Here is a 24,661-nt window from a genome sequence, read left to right on the forward strand (position 1 = left end):
ACCTCCCTATCATCTTTCATGATCCAAGACCCTAGCATTCTTGAGTTATCATCCGGAAACCGTTTAACTGTTCCAGGTCACTGTGACCTTGATCTTTGACCTACTGATTTTAAAATCAATAGGGGTCTTCTGCTGGTCATGACCAACCTCCCTATCAACTTTCATGATCCTAGGCCCAAGCATTCTTGAGTTCTTAACCAGAAACCAATTAGTCTATGGACCGACCGACCAACATCTGCAAAACAATATACCCGTCCTTCATCGAAGGGGGGCATAACAAGTAATTACAAGTGTTGGTCAATGCACAACTGCACTACATATCAACCTAATGTATCGCAACCATAACAATGCTTAATTTACCTATTTAAAACATTAAGTAATAACTTAAGTCTGGGTTTGCATTCTGGAAGTTTACAATTGTTAATAGCTTTTTTCATATCTATCAATATCAATAATCTAACTTTAAACATAATTTCATTTTTAAATTAGTGGGAAAACTGATAAAAAAGACACATGTATTGTATCTTATCATAAACAAGAGCTGTCCGTAAGACAGCGCACTCGACTTTTCTCAGTGTTTGACACTGAATTGGAGCTTTGCCATTAAAAACTTAATAAACTTTAACCAAAAAATTCTTAGTTAAAAAGGGACAAAATTCTGTCAAAATTCAAAACAGAGTTATAGGTATTATTTCTCCTGGTGTAGACTTTGATAGTAAATAATTATTTTAAGTTTCAAATCAAAAGCTTTGATAGTAATAGAGATATTTGACTTTATCAAAAACTTTAACCAAAAAGTTAAAAAGGAGCATAATTCTGTCAAAATTCAAATCAGAGTTATGGGGATCGATTCTTCTGGTGTAGACTTTGATAGTAAATAAGTATTTTAAGTTTCAAGTCAATAGCTTTAATAGTAACAGAGATACTTGATTTTATCAAAAAATTTAAGCAACGGCGATGCCGGTGCCGGGGCGTGTGCAATAGCTCTACTTTTTCTATGAAAAGTTGAGCTAAAAAGGGAAGAAGAAATTTAACGTAGGTGCCTGTGACCTTGACCTTTGCACATAACACATTGTTTTTATTTGTAATGGTGAATATTTATGCCAAGTAATTAGATATATATCCATGCATAAAAAAAACCCATTTCTGACCAGACAAAAAATATCTCCAAGTGTGACCTTGAGATTGAGTGTTACATGATACAAATCAAATTTGATATGGTTACTGTGTCAAGTTACTTAAATATCTATCCATGCAAATATTAGTTTATTTAACATTGTTCTGTACAATACAGAGATATATTTGGACGAGTACCCAGCTGAGAAAACCATATTGGACGAGCCGCTAGGCGAGTTCAATATGGTTTTCTCAGTTGGGTACGAGTCCAAATATATCTCGTATTGTACAGTACAATGTTAAATAACCTTTTTATTCTGTATCTATTTTATCTTACTATATTATTAGTTTAAATTAAAAATGTTTCACTGAATATTGTATTCCTGCCTTTTCTAGTTTTTCCCAGCTTGGTATGTGTGCAAATATATATTATACAGAACAATGTTAGACCTTAAATAACCTTTTTATTCTATATTTATTTTACTTCATATGTAATATACGTAATTCATTGAATGTTTTTTCTGCGTATCATCATTAAAACAAGAGCTGTCTCCATAAGATGACACATGCCCCCGATGGCACTTTGAATGAATAGTTATGGCCGATGTTAGAGTTTAGGACCTTTGACCTACGGAGCTGGGTCTTGCGCGCGACATGTCGTCTTACTGTGTCAAACATTCATGCATAGTTATTATTTTAGAATCCATGCATGAATGACAAAGATATGGACCGGACATGCCCATCAATGCACTATGATGAAAAATGACCTTTAACGTCTAAGTGTGACTTTGACCTTTGAGCTACGGACCTGGGTCTTGCGTGTGACACGTCGTCTTACTGTGGTACACATTCATGCCAAGTTATTTGAAAATCCATCCATCGATGACAAAGATATGGACCGGACACACCCATCAATGCACTATCCTTTAACATCTAAGTGTGACCTTGACCTTTGAGCTACGAACCTGGGTCTTGTGCACGACATGTCGTCTTACTGTGGTAAACATTCATGCCAAGTTATTTGAAAATCCATCCATCGATGACAAAGATATGGGCCGAACACGCCCATCAATGCACTATCCTTTAATGTCTAAGTGTGACCTTGACCTTTGAGCTACGGACCTGGGTCTTGCGCGCAACACATCGTCTTACTGTGGTACACATTCATGCATAGTTATTTTAAAATCCATGCATGAATGACAAAGATATGGACCAGACACGCCCATCAATGCACTATCCTTTAACGTCTAAGTGTGACCTTGACCTTTGAGCTACGGACCTGGGTCTTGCGCGCAACACGTCGTCTTACTGTGGTACATATTCATGCCAAGTTATTTGAAAATCCATCCATCGATGACAAAGATATGGACCGGACACGAAAATTGCGGACAGACCGACAGACCGATGGACTGACGGTCTGACAGACGGTTCAACAAGAGCACCGCCTTGCGGGTGCTGACGCTCATCTGATTTTTTTTGTATAATGGAAATATTGTCCTACCCATGATTTTCTAAGTCTAAAAAGGGCCATCACTCTTGCAACAAGAGTGCAAGAATGTCACAATATACGCCCGTCACAGCAAATTTCTTTACTCTAGCACCTGTATTTGCAAATGGAATTTTAATTTTGTGGTTGTATAGTAATAACTGTAAGTGTTTTGTTTTTCTAAGTCCACAAAAAAACTCCTTACCAGGTAGAGATACCTTAAAATACACCTAAAATTGGAAAGTAACATCTATGTTGTACCACAGAAAAGTGGTCTTGGTTTTTCCCTATGGTCAATTATAAAAAAGTTACAATATAAGTTATTTATAGTAACAACTAAGGGAAGTTAATTTAAAAAAAAAAAAAAAAAAAAAAAAAAAAATCAAAAAAAAAATTGTAAGTCCTCATAAAAATCTTAACCAGGTAGAGACTGGTCAAAATACACCTCAAAATTGGATGTAGCATGCATGTTGTACTACAGAAAAGTGGTCTTGATTTTTCCCTACGACTAGTAATGAAAAAGTTACAATATAAGCTATTTATAGTAACAACAAAGGGAAGTAATTCTAAAGAAGGGAACTGCGCATGACACTTCGTCTCATGATGGTGTATAATTGTGTCAAGTTACATCAAAATCCCTCCATGCATGAAGAAATGCTTCAGACAAAGTCATTCTTGTATCTGACCTTTGGCCTCTAAGTGTGACCTTGACCTTAGACCTAGGGACCTGGTTCTTGCGCATGACACTACGTCTCGTGGTGGTGAACATTTGTCCCAAGTTATATCAAAATCCCTCTATGCATGAAGAAGAAATGCTCCGGACAAGGTTTTCATTCTTGTATCCTTTGACCTCTAAGTGTGACCTTGACCTTAGACCTAGAGACCTGGTTCTTGCGCAAGACACTCCGCCTCATGGTGGTGAACATTTGTGCCAAGTTATATCAAAATCCCTCTATGCATGAAGAAGAAATGCTCCGGACAAAGTTTTCATTCTTGTATCCTTTGACCTCTAAGTGTGACCTTCACCTTAGACCTAGGGACCTGGTTCTTGCGCATGACACTCCTTCTCATGATGATGAACAATTGTGCCAACTTTCATCAAAATCCCTCTATGCATGAAGAAGATATGCTCCGGACAAAGACATTCTTGAATTTGACCTTTGACCTCTAAGTGTGACCTCGACCTTAGACCTAGGGACCTGGTTCTTGCGCATGACACTCCGCCTCATGGTGGTGAACATTTGTGCCAAGTTATATCAAAATCCCTCTATGCATGAAGAAGAAATGCTCCGGACAAAGTTTTCATTCTTGTATCCTTTGACCTCTAAGTGTGACCTTCACCTTAGACCTAGGGACCTGGTTCTTGCGCATGACACTCCTTCTCATGATGATGAACAATTGTGCCAACTTTCATCAAAATCCCTCTATGCATGAAGAAGATATGCTCCGGACAAAGACATTCTTGAATTTGACCTTTGACCTCTAAGTGTGACCTTGACCTTAGACCTAGGGACCTGGTTCTTGCGCATGACACTCCGTCTCATGATGGTGAACAACTGTGCCAAGTTTCATCAAAATCCCTTCATGCATGTAGAAGATATGCTCCGGACAAAGTCTGTGGACGCCGCCCGCCCGCCAGGGGCGTTCCCATAATACGTCCCGTTTTTCAAACGGGCTTATAAAAAGCAGGATAGAGTTATGTTTCTTGATGTACAGTGTCCACTTATGATGGTGAAAAACTGTTGCAAGTTTTAAAGCAATAGCTTTGATAGTTTATGAGAAAAGTTGACTTAAACATAATATTCAACCAAGAAAATGATTTTTCTAAGTCCAAAAGGGGCAATAATTATTGCAAAAAGCAGGATGGAGTTATGTTGCTTGCTGTACAGGGTCAGCTTATGATGGTGAACAGGAGTTGCAAGTTTTAAAGCAATAGCTTTGATAGTTTAAGAGAAAAAGTTGACCTAAACATAAAACTTAACCAAGAAATCTGATATTTTCTAAGTCCAAAAGGGGCCATAAATCTTGCAAAAAGCAGGATGGAGTTATGTTTCTTGCTGTACAGGGTCAGCTTATGATGGTGAACAAGTGTTGCAAGTTTTAAAGGAATAGCTTTGATAGTTTAGGATAAAAGCTGACCTAAACATAAAACTTAACCAAGAAAACTGATTTTCTAAGTCCAAAAGGGGCAATAATTCTTGCAAAAAGCAAGATGGAGTTATGTTTCTTGATGTACAGGGTCTGCTTATGATGGTGAACAAGTATTCCAAGTTTCAAAGCAAAAGCTTTGATAGTTTAGGAGAAAAGTTGACCTAAACATAAAACTTAACCAAGAAATCTGATATTTTCTAAGTACAAAAGGGGCCATAAATCTTGCAAAAAGCAAGATGGAGTTATGTTTCTTGCTATACAGGGTCAGCGTATGATGGTGAACAAGTATTCCAAGTTTCAAAGCAATAACTTTGATAGTTTAGGAGAAAAGCTGACCTAAACATAAAACTTAACCAGGCAACGCCGACGCAGACGCCGACGCCGACAACCGCTCAAGTGATGACAATAACTCATCATTTTTTTTTCAAAAAATCAGATGAGCTAAAAACTATATGCCTCCCTTCGGGGGCATAAAAAGTATATGGTGCAACCTCCCTACAACAGCCATTTGGCGATTTGGGTGGTAATAATACTTGGCTGAGATATTATGCCCACAAACATTGTCAGCAAGTTTGGTGAAGATCGGATGAAAACTGTTCAACTTAAAAGAGCAGACAAGGCTAAATTCCCCATTTTTCGAGTCATTCAATGACTATAATCAAAGAGTGCCTGGTACAATTTGGCTGGTTATCGAAACTGGCCAAGATGTAATGCCCACAAACATTGTCAGCAAGTTTGGTGAAGATCCGACGAAAACTGAATTATAAATCAGACATGTTTTGGATGCTGACCGCCCGTCCGTTGCCATTCATAATCTTCTCCATTTTGTTTCTTAACCGTTAAATAAAAACTGCTGAGGTAGCTATTCAGACAGTCAGGGCTGACAACAATTTCTAGGTTTCTTTAAGTGACTTTTCAAATATTCCAACTTCTGATGATCCTTTTTACTGTATTTTTAAGTTTTTGATTATTAACGAACGTTTCAATATCTAAATCAGATAGCATTGTTATCCCAAATTAAATTCAGATTTCAAGACGCATAATTAAACTCTGTACATAGAGCGCCTACTTCATCCGATTTACATTCGGAACATTTTCACGCATTTCAGGCTTTATCGTATATTTAATATGGGTCGTTGAACCGTCCAAATACAGAAAATACAGGATTTTTTGTACGCTCGTGTGTCCAAATCCAGAAAATACAGGATTTTTGTACGCACGTGCATCCAAATACCGTAATATATTGTACGGTCACGTGTTGCAAATGAACGTTCGTGATTGGATAGATAAAATAGGTATAGAATAAGTAAAGTTATTGACCAGGGCCCATATTCATAAAGCTCCTAAGGAGAAAACTTAGGAAAATCCTTAACTTTGTAAAATTTCCTAAACAACATAGCACAAAAGAAAGTGTAGACTTTATAAGATTTATTGATAATCTTCATTACTATGCCAGACTGTATGTGACAATATCGTTAGACATGCCAACTATCTCGAAGATTGTCCACAAAATGCTTTGGAACTTTTCCCTTAAGTTAGTCCCTTAGGGAACATTTTCCCTTAGGAGCTTCATGAATACAGGCCCTGACCAAAAACAAGAGCTTTCGGAGGACAGCAATGCTGAACTATTCAACAGCCTTGTCAACTGAATGAATATCAAAGTTGAACAAGAGTGCCAGAATGTCACAATATACGCCCGTCACAGAAAATTTCTTTACTCTAGCACCTGTATTTGCAAATGGAATTTTAATTTTGTGGTTGTTTAGTAATCATTGTAAGTCATTTGTTTTTCTAAGTCCAAAAAAAACTCCTTACCAGGTAGAGATACCTTAAAATACACCTAAAATTTGAAAGTAACATCTATGTTGTACCACAGAAAAGTGGTCTTGGTTTTTCCCTACGGTCAATTATAAAAAAGTTACAATATAAGTTATTTATAGTAACAACTAAGGGAAGTTAATCTTTAAAAAAAAAAAAAAAAAAAAAAAAAAAAAAAAAAAATTGAAAGTCCACACAAAAATCCTTACCAGGTCGAGATTGGTCAAAATACACCTCAAAATTGGATGTAACATGCATGTTGTACTACAGAAAAGTGGTCTCGATTTTTCTCTACGTCTAGTAATGAAAAAATTACAACATAAGCTATTTATAGTAACAACAAAGGGAAGTAATTCTAAAGGTGGGACTTGCGCATGACACTTCGTCTCATGATGGTGTATAATTGTGCCAAGTTACATCAAAATACCTCTATGCATGAAGAAGAAATGCTTCGGACAGTCATTCTTGTATCTGACCTTTGGCCTCTAAGTGTGACCTTGACCTTAGACCTAGGGACCTGGTTCTTGTGCACGACACTCCGTCTTGTGGTGGTGAACATTTGTGCCAAGTTATATCAAAATCCCTCCATGCATGAAGAAGAAATGCTCCGGACAAAGTTTTCATTCTTGTATCCTTTGACCTCTAAGTGTGACCTTGACCTTAGACCTAGGGACCTGGTTCTTGTGCATGACACTCCGTCTCATGATGATGAACAATTGTGCCAACTTTCATCAAAATCCCTCTATGCATGAAGAAGATATGCTCCGGACAAAGTTTTCATTCTTGTACCCTTTGACCTCTAAGTGTGACCTTGACCTTAGACCTAGGGACCTGGTTCTTGCGCATGACACTCCGTCTCATGATGATAAACAATTGTGCCAACTTTCATCAAAATCCCTCTATGCATGAAGAAGATATGCTCCGGACAAAGTCATACTTGAATTTGACCTTTGACCTCCAAGTGTGACCTTGACCTTAGACCTAGGGACCTGGTTCTTGCGCATGACACTCCGTCTCATGATGGTGAACAACTGTGCCAAGTTTCATCAAAATCCCTCCATGCATGTAGAAGATATGCTCCGGACAAGGTCTGTGGACGCCGCCCACCCGCCCGCCAGGGGCGTTCCCATAATACGTCCCGTTTTTCAAACGGGCGTATAAAAAGGGGCATAATTTTGTAAAACTGCAAAACATAGTTATTGAACCTATGCAATGCATATCAGCTCATGAGAATGGACAAGTGTGTCAAGTTTCAATCCATTCTCATTAGTGGGTACTGAGACACCAGCTTATATACAAAAATTTAACCAAAACTTGCTTAGCTGAAGAAGAGGCAAAATTTTGTAAAAACACGCATACTAAAGTTATGGAACCTGTGCACATCATGTCAGATCATCGCAGTGAACAAGTGTGTGCAGTTTCAATCCAAGTGGTTACTGAGATACCAGCTTACATACAAAACTTAACCAAATTGGGATGCAGATACGGACGCACAGGTGAGTCCAATAGCTCCACCTATTCTTTGAATAGTTGAGCTAAAAATGACAGCTTTCCTTTGACCTCTAAGCACGACCTTGATCTTTCTGACAGAGACCTGGGTCTTGCAGACATGCTGTCTCATTAAGGGGAATATTTTGTGTGAAGTTATCTGAAATCCTTTGATGAATAGTACTTACGGTCCGAACTTGAAATTGATGCTCTAAACCTGTGAGTTTCAAGTGACCTTGATTTTGAAGCTAAAAGTCTGAATCTTGTGTATGACAGGTCATTTTATTATAAGGAACATTTGTGCCAAATAATTCTAAAATCCCTTGATGAATGGCAGAGATGTAGACTGGACATGAAAAAGACCCTGTTAATCTTTGACTTCTAAGTGTGAACTTGACCTTGGAGGTAGGAGTCTTGTGTATGACACTCTTCTCATTATGAGGAACACTTTGGCCAAGTTTTTTCAAAGTCACTTTATAAATGGCATTTATTGATCATACATGAAGTGTGACAGATGGATGGACAGAAGGATGCAGCCAGATTCTGTCTCACTTTTTTCTTTGAAAAAGGCTGGAGAAGATAAAAATCTGATACACACAAAACAAAGTTTGAAGCAAGAAAACAAGGAAATTTTTTACAGTTTTTTTTGCTAAATTGTTTTTTTTTTTTTTAAGTAGAAGAGTGAATTAATATGAACATACTAGAGCCAATTAAAGCCAAATTTATACAATGTCTAAAATTTGTCTTATTTTGGTGTGCACTGATTATTTGTGGATTTACACATTTTGATTCATGAAAGGTAAAATGCTTTTATTATATTACTTTACCTGATATTGTTTAGGTAGATCTTTATTAAATTCTGACAGATTGCATATGGCTACAGCTTTCCTATTTCTGGAGCAGTCGGTCACTGGCTGACCCCTCGTGGCTTCTATACAGAATGGATGGATGTCTTCATTCCTGGAAAACAAACAACAAAGGGAGATAATGATATAAATCAAAGCAAAACAACTTTTTTTCTGTTTACAAGTGATTCTTTAAAATCAATTTATCATTTACTTGTACATACAGAATACACATTAATTAATTCAATTTTCTTTTCACCTGACTGTCCACAGAAATGAAGGTTTTTTTCTGTCCATATAATATACTAGTTTTTTGGTGATTATTGAAAAAGCTTACAATTTTGCACGGTCTCATCGAAGAATTTAAATTTGCAATATGTGTGAAATTTGCTAGGCACAAAATTATTCAAGTCTCCCTTTAAGAGAAAATTCAATGTTTCAAGTTGTTCAAGTTTACGGTATGACTCTGGGTCAAACTCTTTTTGAGATATGCAGAACACAAATTCAGACAGGATGGACAAAAAAAGACAAATGGACAAGGGCAAATCTAAGTGCATTCCCAGAGAACTTTTGGGTGCACAATGAAAACCTTGCATTTAAAAGCTCCTGTACAGCACTGATTCAATAATAACAAGAGTGCAAGAATGTCACAATATACGCCCGTCGCAGCAAATTAGCAAATAGCAGCTGTGTTTGCAAATGGAATCTTAACTTTGTGGTTGTTTAGTAATTATTGTAATTCTTTTGTTTTTCTATGTCCACAAAAAAACTCCTTACCAAGTAGAGATACCTTAAAATACACCTAAAATTTGAAAGTAACATCTATGTTGTACCACAGAAAAGTGATCTTGGTTTTTTCCTACGGTCAATAATAAAAAAGTTACAGTACAGGTTATTTATAGTAACAACTAAGGGAAGTAAATCTTAAAAAAAAAAAAAAAAAAAAAAAAAAAAATCCAAAAAAAATTTGTAAGTCCACACAAAAATCCTTACTCTGTAGAGATAGGTCAAAATACACCTCAACATTGGATGTAATATGCATGTTGTACTACAGAAAAGTGGTCTTGATTTTTCCCTACAACTAGTAATGAAAAAGTTGCAATATAAACTATTCTAAAGGGAAGTAATTCTAAAGAAGGGACCTGCGCATGACACTTCGTCTCATGATGGTGTACGTACAATTGTGCCAAGTTACATCAAAATCCCTCCATGCATGAAGAAGAAATGCTTCGGACAAAGTCATTCTTGTATCTGACCTTTGGCCTCTAAGTGTGACCTTGACCTTAGACCTAGGGACCTGGTTCTTGCGCAAGACACTCCATCTCGTGGTGGTGAACATTTGTGCCAAGTTATATCAAAATCCCTCCATGCATGAAGAAGAAATGCTCCGGACAAAGTTTTCATTCTTGTATCCTTTGACCTCTAAGTGTGACCTTGACCTTAGACCTAGGGACCTGGTTCTTGTGCATGAGACTCTGTCTCATGAGGTGAACAATTGTGCCAAGTTACATCAAAATCCCCTCATGCATGAAGAAGATATGCTCAGGTCAAAGTCATTCTTGAATTTGACCTTTGATCTCTAAGTGTGACCTTGACCTTAGACCTAGGGACCTGGTTCTTGCGCATGACACTCCGTCTCATGATGGTGAACAACTGTGCCAAGTTTCATCAAAATCCCTCCATGCATGAAGAAGATATGCCCCGGACAGTCATTCTTGAATTTGACCTTTGACCTCAGTGTGACCTTGACCTTAGACCTTAGACCTAGGGACCTGAATCTTGTGCATGACACTCCGACTCATGATGGTGAACAATTGTGCCAAGTATTATCAAAATCCCTCCATGCATGAAGAAGATATGCTCCGGACAAAGTCTGTGGACGCCGCCCGCCCGCCCCGGGCGTTCCCATAATACATCCCGTTTTTCAAACGGGCGTATAAAAAAAAACTACTATATGAGTCCCCCACAGTGTGAATTTGTTTATGATTTGGTTTGGGAAGTGTTTGTCTGCTTGCATGCCTTCCACTTTTATCTTTCACATTTTACGGCCTATATCTGCCCATGTCTGCCTATTGACCCAAACTATCTTCATATAGTGGTAAACTGATGAACTGATAAAACATTTAGTCAAGTCCTGCAAGACTGTAGTAGTAGTAAATTGTAATAAAGGCACAACCTACCTGCCAAGTTTGGTCTCAATCCATTCATAACAACTTCTTGTGGCAAAGTCACAACCCAGATTCTTGCCCCATTCAAGTGTTTTGGCATTACCATATTTAACACTATACCACCTGAAAAAGTCAAATTTACTTAGTTAAATCTACTATAAAGGATCTAGGAACTTTGTCTTTCAAAAACTCATCAGCAAGGCACAACTGACATGATGAATGTAAAGAAATATTTGACTGTTATGACTTACATATACAGATTTCATGTACAGTCAAATACCGTTACCTCAATATTCAAGAGACTGCAAAAATTGCATCGACGTATCCAAAGTTTGACTTCTATCTAGGACTACATTTTGTATCTGTGTAGGACATCTATATTGTCATTACATCCCATACTTGTTGTAGAGAGTTTTAATGGGGAAAGAAATAATATACAAGAGGACCATGATGGTCCTGAATCGCTCACCTCTTCCCACATGACCCAGTTTTGAGTATGACATCGTTTTTTCTATTATTTGACATAGTGACCTAGTTTTTGAGCTCATGTGACCCAGTTTTGAACTTGACCTAGATATTATCAAGATAAAATTTCTGACCAACTTTCAAGAAGATCCACTGAAAAATATGGTCTCTAGAGAGGTCACAAGGTTTTTCTATTATTTGACCTACTGACCTAGTTTTCGAAGGTACGTGACCCTGTTTTGAATTTTACCTAGATATCATCAAGGTGAACATTCTCACTAATTTTCATGAAGATCCACTGAAAAAAATGGCCTCTAGAGAGGTCACAGGGTTTTTCTATTTTTATACCTACTGGCCTAGTTTTTGACCGCACGTGATCCAGTTTCGAACTTGACCTAGATATCATCAAGTTGAACATTCAGATCAATTTTCATGAAGATCCATTGAAAAATATGGCCTCTAGAGAGGTCAAAAGAATTTAATAATTTTAGACCTACTGACCTAGTTTTTGACCGCAGTTGACCCAGTTTCGAACTTGACCTAGATATCATCAAGATGAACATTCAGACCAACTTTCATACAGATCCCATGAAAAGTATGGCCTCTAGAGAGGTCACAAGGTTTTTTTATTATTTGACCTACTGACCTAGTTTTTGACGGCACGTGACCCAGTTTCAAACTTGAACTAGATATCATCAAGGTGAACATTTTGACCAATTTTTATGGAGATCCATTCACAAGTATGGCCTCTAGAGAGGTCACAAGGTTTTTCTATTTTTAGACCTACTGACCTAGTTTTTGACCGCACATGACCCTGTTTCGAACTTGACCTAGACATCAACAAGATGAACATTCAGACCAACTTTCATGCAGATCCCATGAAAAATATGGCCTTAAGAGAGGTCACAAGGTTTTTCTATTATTTGACCTACTGACCTAGTTTTTGAAGGCACGTGACCCACTTTCGAACCTGACCTAGATATCATCAAGATGAACATTCAGACCAACTTTCATACAGACCCCATGAAAAATATGGCCTCTAGAGAGGTCACAAGGTTTTTCTATTATTTGATCTACTGACCTAGTTTTTGAAGGCACGTGACCCACTTTCGAACCTGACCTAGATATCATCAAGGTGAACACACAATTTTCATGAAGATCTCATGAAATATATGGCCTCTAGAGAGGTCACAAGGTTTTTCTATTTTTAAACCTACTGACCTAGTTTTTGACCGCACATGACCCAGTTTTGAACTTGACCTAGATATCATCAAGATGAACATTCAGACCAACTTTCATACAGATCCCATGAAAAATGTGGCCTTTAGAGAGGTCACAAGGTTTTTCTATTATTTGACCTACTGACCTAGTTTTTGAAGGCACGTGACCCAGTTTCGATCTTGACCTAGATATCATCAAGATGAACGTTCTGACAAATTTTCATGAAGATCTTGTGAAATATATGGCCTCTAGAAAGGTCACAAGGTTTTTCTATTTTTAGACCTACTGACCTAGTTTTTGAAGGCACGTGACCCAGTTTCGAACTTGACCTAGATATCATCAAGATGAACATTCTGACCAATTTTCATGAAGATCTTGTGAAATATATGGCCTCTAGAGAGGTCACAAGGTTTTTCTATTTTTAGACCTACTGACCTAGTTTTTGAAGGCACGTGACCCAGTTTCGAACTTGACCTAGATATCATCAAGATGAACATTCTGACCAACTTTCATAAAGATCCCATGAAAAATGTGACCTCTAGAGTGGTCACAAGCAAAAGTTTACGGACGGACGGAGGGACGCACGCACGGACGACGGACACTGCGCGATCACAAAAGCTCACCTTGTCACTTTGTGACAGGTGAGCTAAAAACGTAAATACGATCTTACTGACAAATAAAACATCTTAATTCAACTGTATATACATACAACTTTTTAATTTTTTACTGGGTCCCTCCCCATGAACAGCATGCTTGGTAGAGTTGCTAGGTATCCCCCGGCTTGGTTACCGGGTCTTTCCCTAAACAAGTCTGAACATAGCGGTAATGATTCTGGTTGAGTAGTCATTTTAAATGTGTTTTAATAACGAAAATTTTCCAGTTAGATACGCATATTGTTACTCAATCAACAATGGCAGGTTTTTACTCCGTCAAACAGAAAAACATTTCAGAGTGGATGCTGAAAGGACAAGGACACTGATGCCTGGTTGTGTAAGATAGTTCTCCATATATTTTATATAGCAGTCAAGCTAAAGACACATTATATGTTTTGTGTTATTCATGCAATTTGACAGTCAGAGATAATGCTTCAGACAGACAGATGGATGGACAATGTCAAAACAATATCCTTCTGCTTTGGTGGGGAATACAAAAAAAGCTTAAATGAGTCATGACTCAGCAAAAACAAGAGCTTCTGGAGGACAACAATGCTTAACTATCCAACAATCTTGTCAATTCAATGAAAATAAAAGTCAAACAAGAGGGTCATGATGACCCTGAATCGCTCACCTGAGTAAATATGAGCCACATGTTTAAAATGGCAAACTGATGCTAAAATATTAGAAAGTACGTCAGTAGTTATATTCATGGTCAATAAAAGTCATTTTTAAGAACGGTGTCATCCAAATTTCAAGGCTGTAACTTTAAAAACAAGAAAGTAGGTCAGTAGGTCAAGGTCGTAGTCAAGTGACCTCTAATCACTTGGAGTCATCAGGTAATTATAACTAAACAGTCTAAACAAAGAGCTGCGTTCAATAAACGCTTGATGCCCCCGGTGGCATCCTTGTTGATAGATTTTGCACCTAAGTCCAAAACGAGGTCAAGGTCAAGGTCAAACTGAGGTCAGGTGATGTTTGAAGATAAGGAATGGTCACAGTTTACGTCTGTATTAGTATCAATTCATTCTTGTAAGGGGTATTGATGCTAGACGAAACAGTCCCATTTGGTTAACCAAGAGATGGCCCATATTAAGCAACCCACATCCAAAATGAGGTCAAGGTCAAGGTCAAACTGAGGTCAGGTGATGTCTGAAGATGAGGAATGGTCACAGGTTACATCTGCATTAGTATCAAGTCATTCTAGTAAGGGGTATTGATGCTAGACGAAACGTTCCCATTTGGTTAACCTCGTACGGACGGACTAACGATGAACGAATGGACAGGACAGGACAATCACTATATGCCTCCCGCATCAGTAGATGCTGGGGGCATAAGTATATGATCTGATAATTTTTGAAGTATTTTTTCCTATATAACTCATATAACTAGTGACCCCCAGGGTAGGGCCTCTTTTCACCCCAGGGTCATAATTTGAACAATCTTGTTAGAGATCCACCAGGCAATGCTACATACCAAATATCAAAGGCCTAGGCCTTGCAGTTTCAGGCAAGAAGATTTTTAAAGTTTTTTCATATATATTAAGTCTATATAAAACTTGAGGCATAATTTGAACAATTTAGGTAGAGATGTAGAGAGGACCACAAGGCAATGCAACATACCAAATATCAAAAGCCTAGGCATTGCAGTTTCAGACAAGAAGATTTTTAAAGTTTTTTCCTATATAAGTCTATGTAAAACTTGAGACCCCAAGGGCAGGGCCTCTTTCACCCCAGGGTTATAATTTGAATAATTCTGATAGAGGACCACAAGGAAATGCTACACACCAAATATCAAAGGCCTAGGTCTTGTGGTTTTAGACAAGAAGATTTTTAAAGTTTTTTCCTATATAAGTCTATGTAAAACTTGTGGCCCCCATGACGGGGCCTCTTTTCACCCGGGTGCACAATTTGAACAATCTTCATAGAGGACCATTAGATGATGTCACAAGCCAAATATCAAGGCTCTATGGCTTGCGGTTTTGGATTAGAAGATTTTTAAAGTTTTTTCTTTCGGCTGCCATGGCAACCAGAGTTCTGCAAGGAATTCAATTTTTCGAACAATTTTCAAAGGGGACCACCCAAGGATCATTCCTGTGAAGTTTGGTGTGATTCTGCCGAGTAGTTTTCAAGAAGAAGATTATTTTTAGAAAATGTTGACAGACGGACGACTGACGACGCACGACGGACATTGAGCGGTCACAAAAACTCACCATAAGCCTTTGGCTCAGGTGAGCTATAAAGGGGCACATTTTTGTAAAAATGTAAAACAGAGTTATTGAACCTGCGCATTACATGTCAGATCATCAAACTGAACAAGTGTGTGAAGATTCAATCCATTCACATAAGCAGACTGAGCCCAGTTTACATACAACAAGAGCTGTCCGTAAGACAGCCAAGCTCGACTATTCGAAATATTGTCACAGAAGCAGGAAATTATTACCCAAAATGTTAAATATCAAAAGAGTTTTAAGTTCGAAACGGGACATAATTTGACCAAAATGCATATCAGAGTTATGGGACTTGATGCTATCAACTAGTTTAATAACCCCGAAGAAACATGTTAAGTTTCAATTCCATATCTGCATTAGTTTTGGAGATAGTAACTTGCATGTAAAACTTTAAACAGAATTTTCTAAGTCCAAAAGGGGGCATAATTTGCTCAAAATACATGTTAAGAGTTATGGAACTTGACCCAGTGAGGTTGGTAACTGACCTAGAAAAAGAATAAATAAGTTTCAAAGCTATATTATTTTTGGTAATAGCTGTATGTACTTGCACGCAAAACTTTAACCAGGATTTTCTAAGTCCAAAAGGGGGCATAATTTGCCCAAAATACATGTCAGAGTTATGGGACTTGATTCTATCAACTAGTTTTATAACCCCGAAGACACATGTGAAGTTTCAATTTAATATCTGCATTAGTTTTGGAGATAGTAACTTGCATGTAAAACTTTAACCAGGATTTTCTAAGTCCAAAAGGGGGCATAATTTGCTCAAAATACATGTCAGAGTTATGGGACTTGGCCCAGTGAGGTAGGTAATTGATCTAGAAAAAGAAAAAATAAGTTTCAAATCAATATGCCTTTTAGTAATAGCTGTATGTACTTGCACGCAAAACTTTAACCAGAATTTTCTAAGTCCAAAAGGGGGCATAATTTGGCCAAAATACATGTCAGAGTTATGGGACTTGACCCAGTGAGGTAGGTAATTGATCTAGAAAAAGAAAAAATAAGTTTCAAATCAATATGCCTTTTAGTAATAGCTGTATGTACTTGCACGCAAAACTTTAACCAAAATTTTCTAAGTACAAAAGGGGGCATAATTTGGCCAAAATGAAGGTCAGAGTTATGGGACTTGGTGCTATCAACTAGTTTTATAACCCCGAAGACACATGTGAAGTTTCAATTCAATATCTGCATTAGTTTTGGAGATAGTAACTTGCATGTAAAACTTTAACCAAAATTTTCAAAGTCCAAAAGGGGGCATAATTTGCTCAAAATACATGTCAGAGTTATGGGACTTGACCCAGTGAGGTTGGTAATTGACCTAGAAAAAGAATAAATAAGTTTCAAAGCTATATGCCTTTAAATGATAGCTGTATGTACTTGCATGCAAAAACTTAACCAAGGTGTGACGCCGACGCCGACGCCAGGGTGAGTAGAATAGCTAGACTATTCTTCGAATAGTCGAGCTAAAAACTTAACCAAAAATTGCTAAGTTGAAAACGGTACATAATTTTGTAACAAGAGCTGCCAGTAGACAGCGCGCTGGACTATTCTCAGTGCTTGATAGTATAATATAAGCTATGAGTAAAACTTTAACATTACAATAAGCATATTCTAAGTCGAAAAGGGGCCATAATTCAGTCAAAATGCTTAATAGAGTTGCCTCCTCCTTTTTACAGACTGGGGTCATGATAGTAAACAAGTATGCAAAATATCAAAGCAATATCTCAATGGACTTTGAAAATATTTGGGGTGGTACGCAAACTTTAACATTTGTGTGACGCTCACGCAGACGCGAGTAGGATAGCTCCACTATTCTCCGAATAGTCGAGCTAAAAAATAAATGCAAAACAGTTATGGAACCTGTGCAATGTAAGTAAGTTTATCACAGTGCATTTTAAAGTGTGTGAAGTTTCAATCCATTGCCACAAGTGGTAACAGAGATACCTGAATACTTATCGCTATCACTAAATAACACTGAAATCACTTTTATAACAATAAAAGGAATTTACATTAATATATCATTATATTACAAACCCTGTATCCTCCATGAGTGCCAAACTTATTCTAGAAATGACTGGATTCTGTGTATATGTCCCTGTCATGAATTCATTCTGGAAGAGATGCCAATACATTTTGCTTAACAGAAGTATTCCTATACAAGTTTAATTACATGGAATTATCAGAAAAAAGCCACCTGATAGGTACAGAAATTAGATCAAATATGTAAACACTTTAGCCATAGATATACAAACTGGAAAGAGTTTGCATTCTTAAATACAGAGGACTTAGACTAAACAATTTAATAATTTCAGACTTATAAGCAGAGCATCGGTCAGTTGTGATTAAGATATCAACTGCTTAAATGGAGGTCCCTGGTTAGTTTGCTTTTTGTTTTTTGTTGGGTTAAACGTTGCACCAACACAATTTATGTCATATGGCAACTTTCCAACTTTGATGGTGGAAGAAGACCCCTGCTGCACCTCCATGCATTATTTCATCACAGGCGGGCACCAGGGTAAAACCACTGTTCTTCCATAAGCCAGCTGGATGGCTTCCTTACATCAAGAGTTCAATGCCCCGAGTGAGGCTCGACCCACACTGGTGAGGGACAAGTGATTTCAAGTTAACGACCTTAACTACTCAGCTACAGAAACCTCCGGCCCTAGGACTGAACCTCTCTGAGGTCACAAATGCATCTCTTACTTATTGTGTGGAACATTTATGCCAAGCAATAGAACAAAGAGGTGTTGACAGCGCGCTTGACTATTCTAAGAATTGATGGAAGCATGGGGTCAAAATATTACCAGAGATTTTCAGACAAAAGAAGAAAAATAGATAAGACAACAATGTACCTGTATTTGTGGATTTGGATAAGTCTTGCAGTATAATTATGGCAATGTGTGACCATGATAGTAACCAAGTGTTCAAAGTTTCAAAGCCAGATATCAAACAAAATATGGAATGGTATGCAAAAAATAACTATTCTCTATGTCATAAAAGGGCCATAACTAAGCTTAAGTCCTTGACCTTGTTATGTAGTCTTGCTTATATATGTAGACTATGATGGGAAAGAAGTGGTCAAAGTTTCAAAGCCATATGACAAACAGGTTAGGCAAAATATGGAATGGTATAAAAAATTAATAACTGATTTCCAAGTTAAAAAGGGCCATAATTCAGCCAAAATAGTTGAGTTATGTACTCTTGACTACAGATGGTATTCATGACAATAAACAAGTATTCAAAGTTTCAAAGCAACATGTAAGATAGTTTGACAAAACGTTGACTTGTACGAAAACTGAACCACTTTCCAAGTCCAAAAAGGGCCATAATTCAGCTTAAATAGTTGACAGAGTTATGTACTCTTGTCTACAGACGGAAATCATGCTGATAAGCAAGTGTTCAAAGTTTCAAAGCCACATGTCAAATAGTTTTGACCAAACGTGGACTTACAAGTACGAAAACTGGACCAATTTCCAAGTCCATTAAGGAGCATAATTCAGCCAAAATAGTTGACAGAGTTATGTACTCTTGCCTACGGATAAATCTGTTATACAAATGTATAATAAACAAGTGATAAAAGTTTCAAAGCCATCTGTCAAACAGTTTACACAAAATATGAACTGGTACTGAAAACTTAACCAAGATTTGTAAGTTAAAAGGGGCATTAATTCAGCCAAAATCTCTGATGGAGATATGTACGTATGTATGTTGTGCCTAATCAGTGGACATGGTAATGGTACACAAGTGTTGAAGTGTCAAACTTTTTCTCAAAAGGTTTTGTCAAATTGTGGACTGGTACGAAAAACTTAACCAAGGTGTGACGCCGCCACCTACGACTATGCTGTGTGTGTGTGTGTTCGGGTTTAACGTCTTTTTCAACAATTTTTCAGTCATATAAACGGCGGTGTCTACTTGTTGCAGTAAGCACAATGCCCAACTTTATAGTGGTGCCTCACTGGAATATCATGCCACAGACACGTGGCATGATACCCCACCCAGTCACATTATACTGACACTGGGATGACCAGTCCTAGTGCTATCCTCTTAATGCTGAGCGCCAAGCGAGGAAGCTACTAGTACCATTTTTTACGTCTTTGGTATGACGCGGCCGGGGATCGAACTCAAGACCTCTGCACTCGAAGCGGATGCTCTACCACTAGGCTACCAAGACTGTGGCGAGTAGGATAGCTTTACTTATTCTCGGAATAGGCAAGCTAAAAGTTAGCCAAGGGTTTAATGTGTGACGGAGTGGACATAAAATACTGTCTAACAATTGTTTTCATGGTATGAACCTTAACTGACATTGTTCAAAGTTGTGTTCAGCATGCCATCTCATAATGCCAAAAACTTTAGAGCTATATTGTCTGAAAACCTGTCAGATGGTTTAAAAAAAGATGGAATGGCACAAAATACTGCTGTCTGACCTTTGACCTTAGCATATGACCTTTACCTTCACCAACATGGCTGAAAGATACATTCTGCATGTTGTTTTAATATCAAATTATTTACGGGGTTACAAAAGATATGGTATGATTCTTATAAAAGTGAAAGTACCTCAAACACTCTTTTCTCCCAGTGTGTAATAGCTGTTCCATTTATACCACCTTGATCTTCCAGTTCTCCTCCCTCCAAACTGGCACAATTAAAATGATTACGTACCTCTCTCTGTAAAAATATAAATAAATAAAACAAGAACTTTTTTACCTATAAAACGTAAATGTATATTAACAACAAAATGAAGTTCTACTGTAGGTAAAACTCCAACGACTTTTTCTCTGATTTTGGGAGTAAACTATTATCTACATTTGATAACATAACATATCATCAGTCTAACAATAATATTTATTAAGTACCCAGTACTTACCACAACATTTGGAGTGATTATCATGTTGACTTTTTTCTCTATGGTCTGTCCCTTCAGCTTCCATGCGTATCTACTGTACTGTTTAACAACCCGATCACTCCACATGTACATTCCCGCACTAAATAAAACAAAAATCATATATCAGTTCTCATTCAGACAAGCAGTTTCAGAGGAGAAGATGCTTTATGTAAACTGTGGATGATAGATGCTGGAACAAGTACAATACAACAAGCACAAAATGTTTGAATATTGAAAGACTTTAAACTTTATCTGAATTGTTCTGTTGAATTTCAAAGCATTTTTATTTATCCTCATAAAAAACAGGCACTTCACATGCATATTTACAGTGTTCCATTTAAAATACATGTATATCATATACATAAATGTACTCACTTCTTATCAAAGACAAGTGGTTTGCCAGTTAATCGGTTTCTTTCAGTGAGAGGACGACCCAAACGGTCACGATAAAAAGCATAGAGACCAGCAGTAAAACCCTGAAATGTACAGAATACTTTTAATGCTATACAATTTCTTATATATCCTTTGAACAGCTATAACATATCGATATTTGATCACAATTTTCGCTCTTTCACACTTATTAGAAAACAAGAATGCCAGACTGTCACAAAATAAGTCCGTCTGATGAAAACTGTTCGCAGTTGTTTGAGTAATTCAAGGGCCATAATCCAAGCTTGCCTAGGGTGGTTATCGAACTTGGCCGAGATATTATGCCCACAAACATTGTCAGCAAGTTTTGTATAGATCGGATGAAAATTGTTCGACTTAGAAAGCAGACATGCTTTGGACGCTGCACGCCTGCCACGCATGGCAGGAGTGTTCACATAACAGGCCCTGCTCTTTTAGAGATGGGCGTTTAAAAATGTTTACTGCTTTTTCACCGTGTGAATAGGACTCATTGATATCATTGCTATGCTATAAAAATTTTGCCAATATGGCAATGAACGCATTCTCCAAAATTGATGCCAAGTATTTTTACAGTTCACTGAGTTCAGGTATAATGAAAAGAAGTATCCCAGAAAGCCATGTAAAAGCCAAACCGGCCTCATCCCGGCTCCGGCTCCGGCACCAACTGGCACCAGAGAGTATATAAGCAGAATGCAGTGTCACACTGCACATAATGCAAACCAAACTTGCCTAGTCATTACGGTCAAGTCCTCTGAAGAAGTTCACAGCTGCTGAACGAAACCGGTCAGGGAAGATATCTAACCAACAAGAGAGCATGTCCTCCATGGCTCACACCCAGCCACAATATACTAGAAGCAACCCTACTTGGGTCATGGAGACCTGCTCCGCAGCAACTCCAACTACGTATCCCACCTCTGGGAGTAACTCCAGCATCGGCAACTATCTATGCAACCATACACTTGCCTCTAGCTACGCCAGCACGAAAGTTACCACGGGCACTAACAATACAGCGCCCCAGAACAGAGAGTGAAAGCGAAACAACTCAAAAGATGAGGATAACCTAACATATCCAATATATGTATGCAGCTTTAAAAAGAAGCAACATAGATCCTTAAAAAGAAGCAACATAGATCCTAAGTATATATGTAAAGTCTCAAGTCATTAAAGACTACACACTAAACGTGCAGCGTAAGTATATCTAATCAAAATCATTGAAATCATGCAGAACCCAGAGACAGCAAATAACACAAAAATATAAGATGTAACGGGTAATACTCTGGGATCCACGAGCTTCGTACTCTCAACCCAGTAGGGATCAATATTTATGGATAGGATGGTTGCATTTATGATGAAAAGTTTACTAGTGTTGAAACAAAGTATATACATGAGACATGGGTTATCTTATTACCTGAAAATAAAACAAGAGCTGTCACAGGAGACAGAGGGAAACCTCATAACTAGTAAATTTTGCTAATATTAAAATGCAGAGAGGGACAGAGGATACACTTTTACTAAGCTTGCCTACATTTCTTCCGACTCCCACCCACTGATTTTTCTACTTTACCAAAACTTATTCTCATTCCTGGTTACAATCATTGTGTAAAGTAGGCATTTAAAGAAACCAACAAACAGGGTATCATAGAAAACAGTATTATGTATTCATTCAATAACATGAGCTAAAATTATTATATCATAAAACATATTCAGAATCAAGTAACTTTACACATATACACTAAAAGTAATTATAATATATAAGTATGAATCAAATAAATCTTTACACATACAAATCTTTGGCAAAAGCGGGGAATCTCACTAAGTCCATCGCAGCAAGCTGGCGACCCTGGTTGCGACAACCACGACCACGACCGAAAGGCAATGGGGCTTGCACCCATTGCGGCAGTTAACAAAGTGAGAACTGAGGTATGCGTACAGCAGAGGTCAGTGTCCCAAAGAGACAGGCAGTCGGGTCGAAGGCGTACTGGCATGAAATTAATCAGTACTAGTACGAAAGACTGTTGCGAGAGCAGGGCAGCCGATTTTGAAATGAAGAACCTGCCAAATAGAACCAGTCTGACCAAGGACGCTTGAAGCCAAACATTGTATCAACTTTTGATATACTTTGATATATGCGGTATATGGTTCTATTCAGCAATTCTTTTAGGGGGCACATATATAATGGAAATATATAATGTAGGCACGAAATGATGAACTGTACGAGATTGCTCCAAAAATGCAGAAGCTTTGGAACAGGTAGAAGAGTTGGATGGCAGTTAGAGTTTCTAAAAATGTTGTCTGCTCGCATGGCTGTCTAGATCACAAAGAAAGCTGCTTGGCATGTATATCGAAACAAGGCAATTTGTTATGCTCCAGGAATAAGACAGAGTCAAAACTGCATGTATAGGTCATTTCTAAACAATTCAAGCATAATGCTGATAAGCAAGAGTGGACAGTCTGAATCATCCTACCAAGGAGGCTCTCCATGGGGTGTTTTTCAGTTAATACCGGCCAAGATGATAGAGAGTTGAAATGTGTTATTATATTCTTGGATTCTTTAAAACTAGGTTGGAATAAATACCCAACCCCCACATAAACAATAACTGCATTTCGTACCAAACTACCATTTCTTGTTTTTTACAATAATGGCAAGAAATTGGTACTGAAATATGACCACAGAATTTTTGCAAGCGTTTCTAATGGGACTAAGTCAGATATTTGGTATGACAACACTATTTTGAATGTCTGAACATGTAAAATTTTCAAAAATTGCATACATCTATTAATTAAATATTGGCCTGTATGAAAACATTTGTGCCAAGTAATGTTTAAATCCCTTGATGGATGGTTAAGTTACAGACCAGACAGGAAAAGAACCCTGTTGACAAGAACTGCCACAGGAGAAGTAAAATGGGGATAATTCATAAAATATTGGTGCAAATGTTAAAGACCTTGTGCTATATGATGCAGGTGATGATGGGGAAAAGCTGCTTAAAGCTACAAATACGGATATGTCGGTGCGGATGGGATTGGTCTGTGGTGGGGGCGGACATGGATAAGAACCGAGAAGTAGGTCTTAATACTGGAAAAATGGTTAGAAACGGGGAACAAAAAATAAGGATGCGAGTAAGTACTACGTTGAACTACATTTTACTGCGCCTGGCAACTTGCCCATCGCATGGACGGGTCAGCGCTGAACTACACTGAACTACGCTTAAGTACGGGCAGCCTCGGATAACTACGTTCAGCTTCGGATCAATACAGCAAGGTACTTTTCAGTACGGATAACTAAGTTTTAGTACGTTTAACTATGGATGAATAAGTTTCAACTAAGTTGAACTAAAGTCATGCTCAAATGGTTTTGTGCAGGTTCAACCGTTGGAGAAACTTTCAAGTTTTGGATAAGTCTTGAATACGTTTTGACCAAGTGTTGGCACAAATTGATACGAATTACTACTTTAAGGTAACGGTTCAGGTAAGGATCGATACGGATAACTACCTATCCTTGGCTAGACGTAGCTATCTGTGTCATATGTGTGACTGGGGTATTTACTAAGTAGAAGCAAATCCTTTAAGCAATAACAGATTAGGGGAAAGTGCATCAAAACCAAGGTAATGCTGGACTGAATAAGATAGCTCTCTCAACTCGAATAGTGAAGTTCAAAGACCTGTTAACGTTTGACCTACAAGTATGACCTTGTCTTTAAACTAGGGAACCGGGTTTTGAGCATGACAA

At 37.8% G+C, this 24,661-nt stretch overlaps 1 protein-coding gene across 3 annotated transcripts in view; it reads right to left on the reverse strand.

Moving 5' to 3' along the window:
• The window catches only part of LOC123559600 (leishmanolysin-like peptidase), a 104,437-nt gene that overhangs the window by 18,711 nt on the left and 61,065 nt on the right, over nt 1–24,661 (reverse strand). For all 3 annotated transcript variants that reach the window (XM_045351565.2, XM_045351563.2, XM_045351569.2), the window contains 6 exons: nt 20,899–20,999; nt 20,506–20,623; nt 20,196–20,306; nt 17,676–17,752; nt 11,085–11,195; nt 8,887–9,019 (listed from right to left, as the gene is read on the reverse strand). In XM_045351565.2, the coding sequence (XP_045207500.1) occupies nt 8,887–9,019; nt 11,085–11,195; nt 17,676–17,752; nt 20,196–20,306; nt 20,506–20,623; nt 20,899–20,999 (651 nt within the window). The remainder of the gene's footprint in view (nt 1–8,886; nt 9,020–11,084; nt 11,196–17,675; nt 17,753–20,195; nt 20,307–20,505; nt 20,624–20,898; nt 21,000–24,661) is intronic.

Source organism: Mercenaria mercenaria, chromosome 10 (genome assembly GCF_021730395.1).
Source record: "Mercenaria mercenaria strain notata chromosome 10, MADL_Memer_1, whole genome shotgun sequence".
Classification (NCBI taxonomy): domain Eukaryota; kingdom Metazoa; phylum Mollusca; class Bivalvia; order Venerida; family Veneridae; genus Mercenaria; species Mercenaria mercenaria.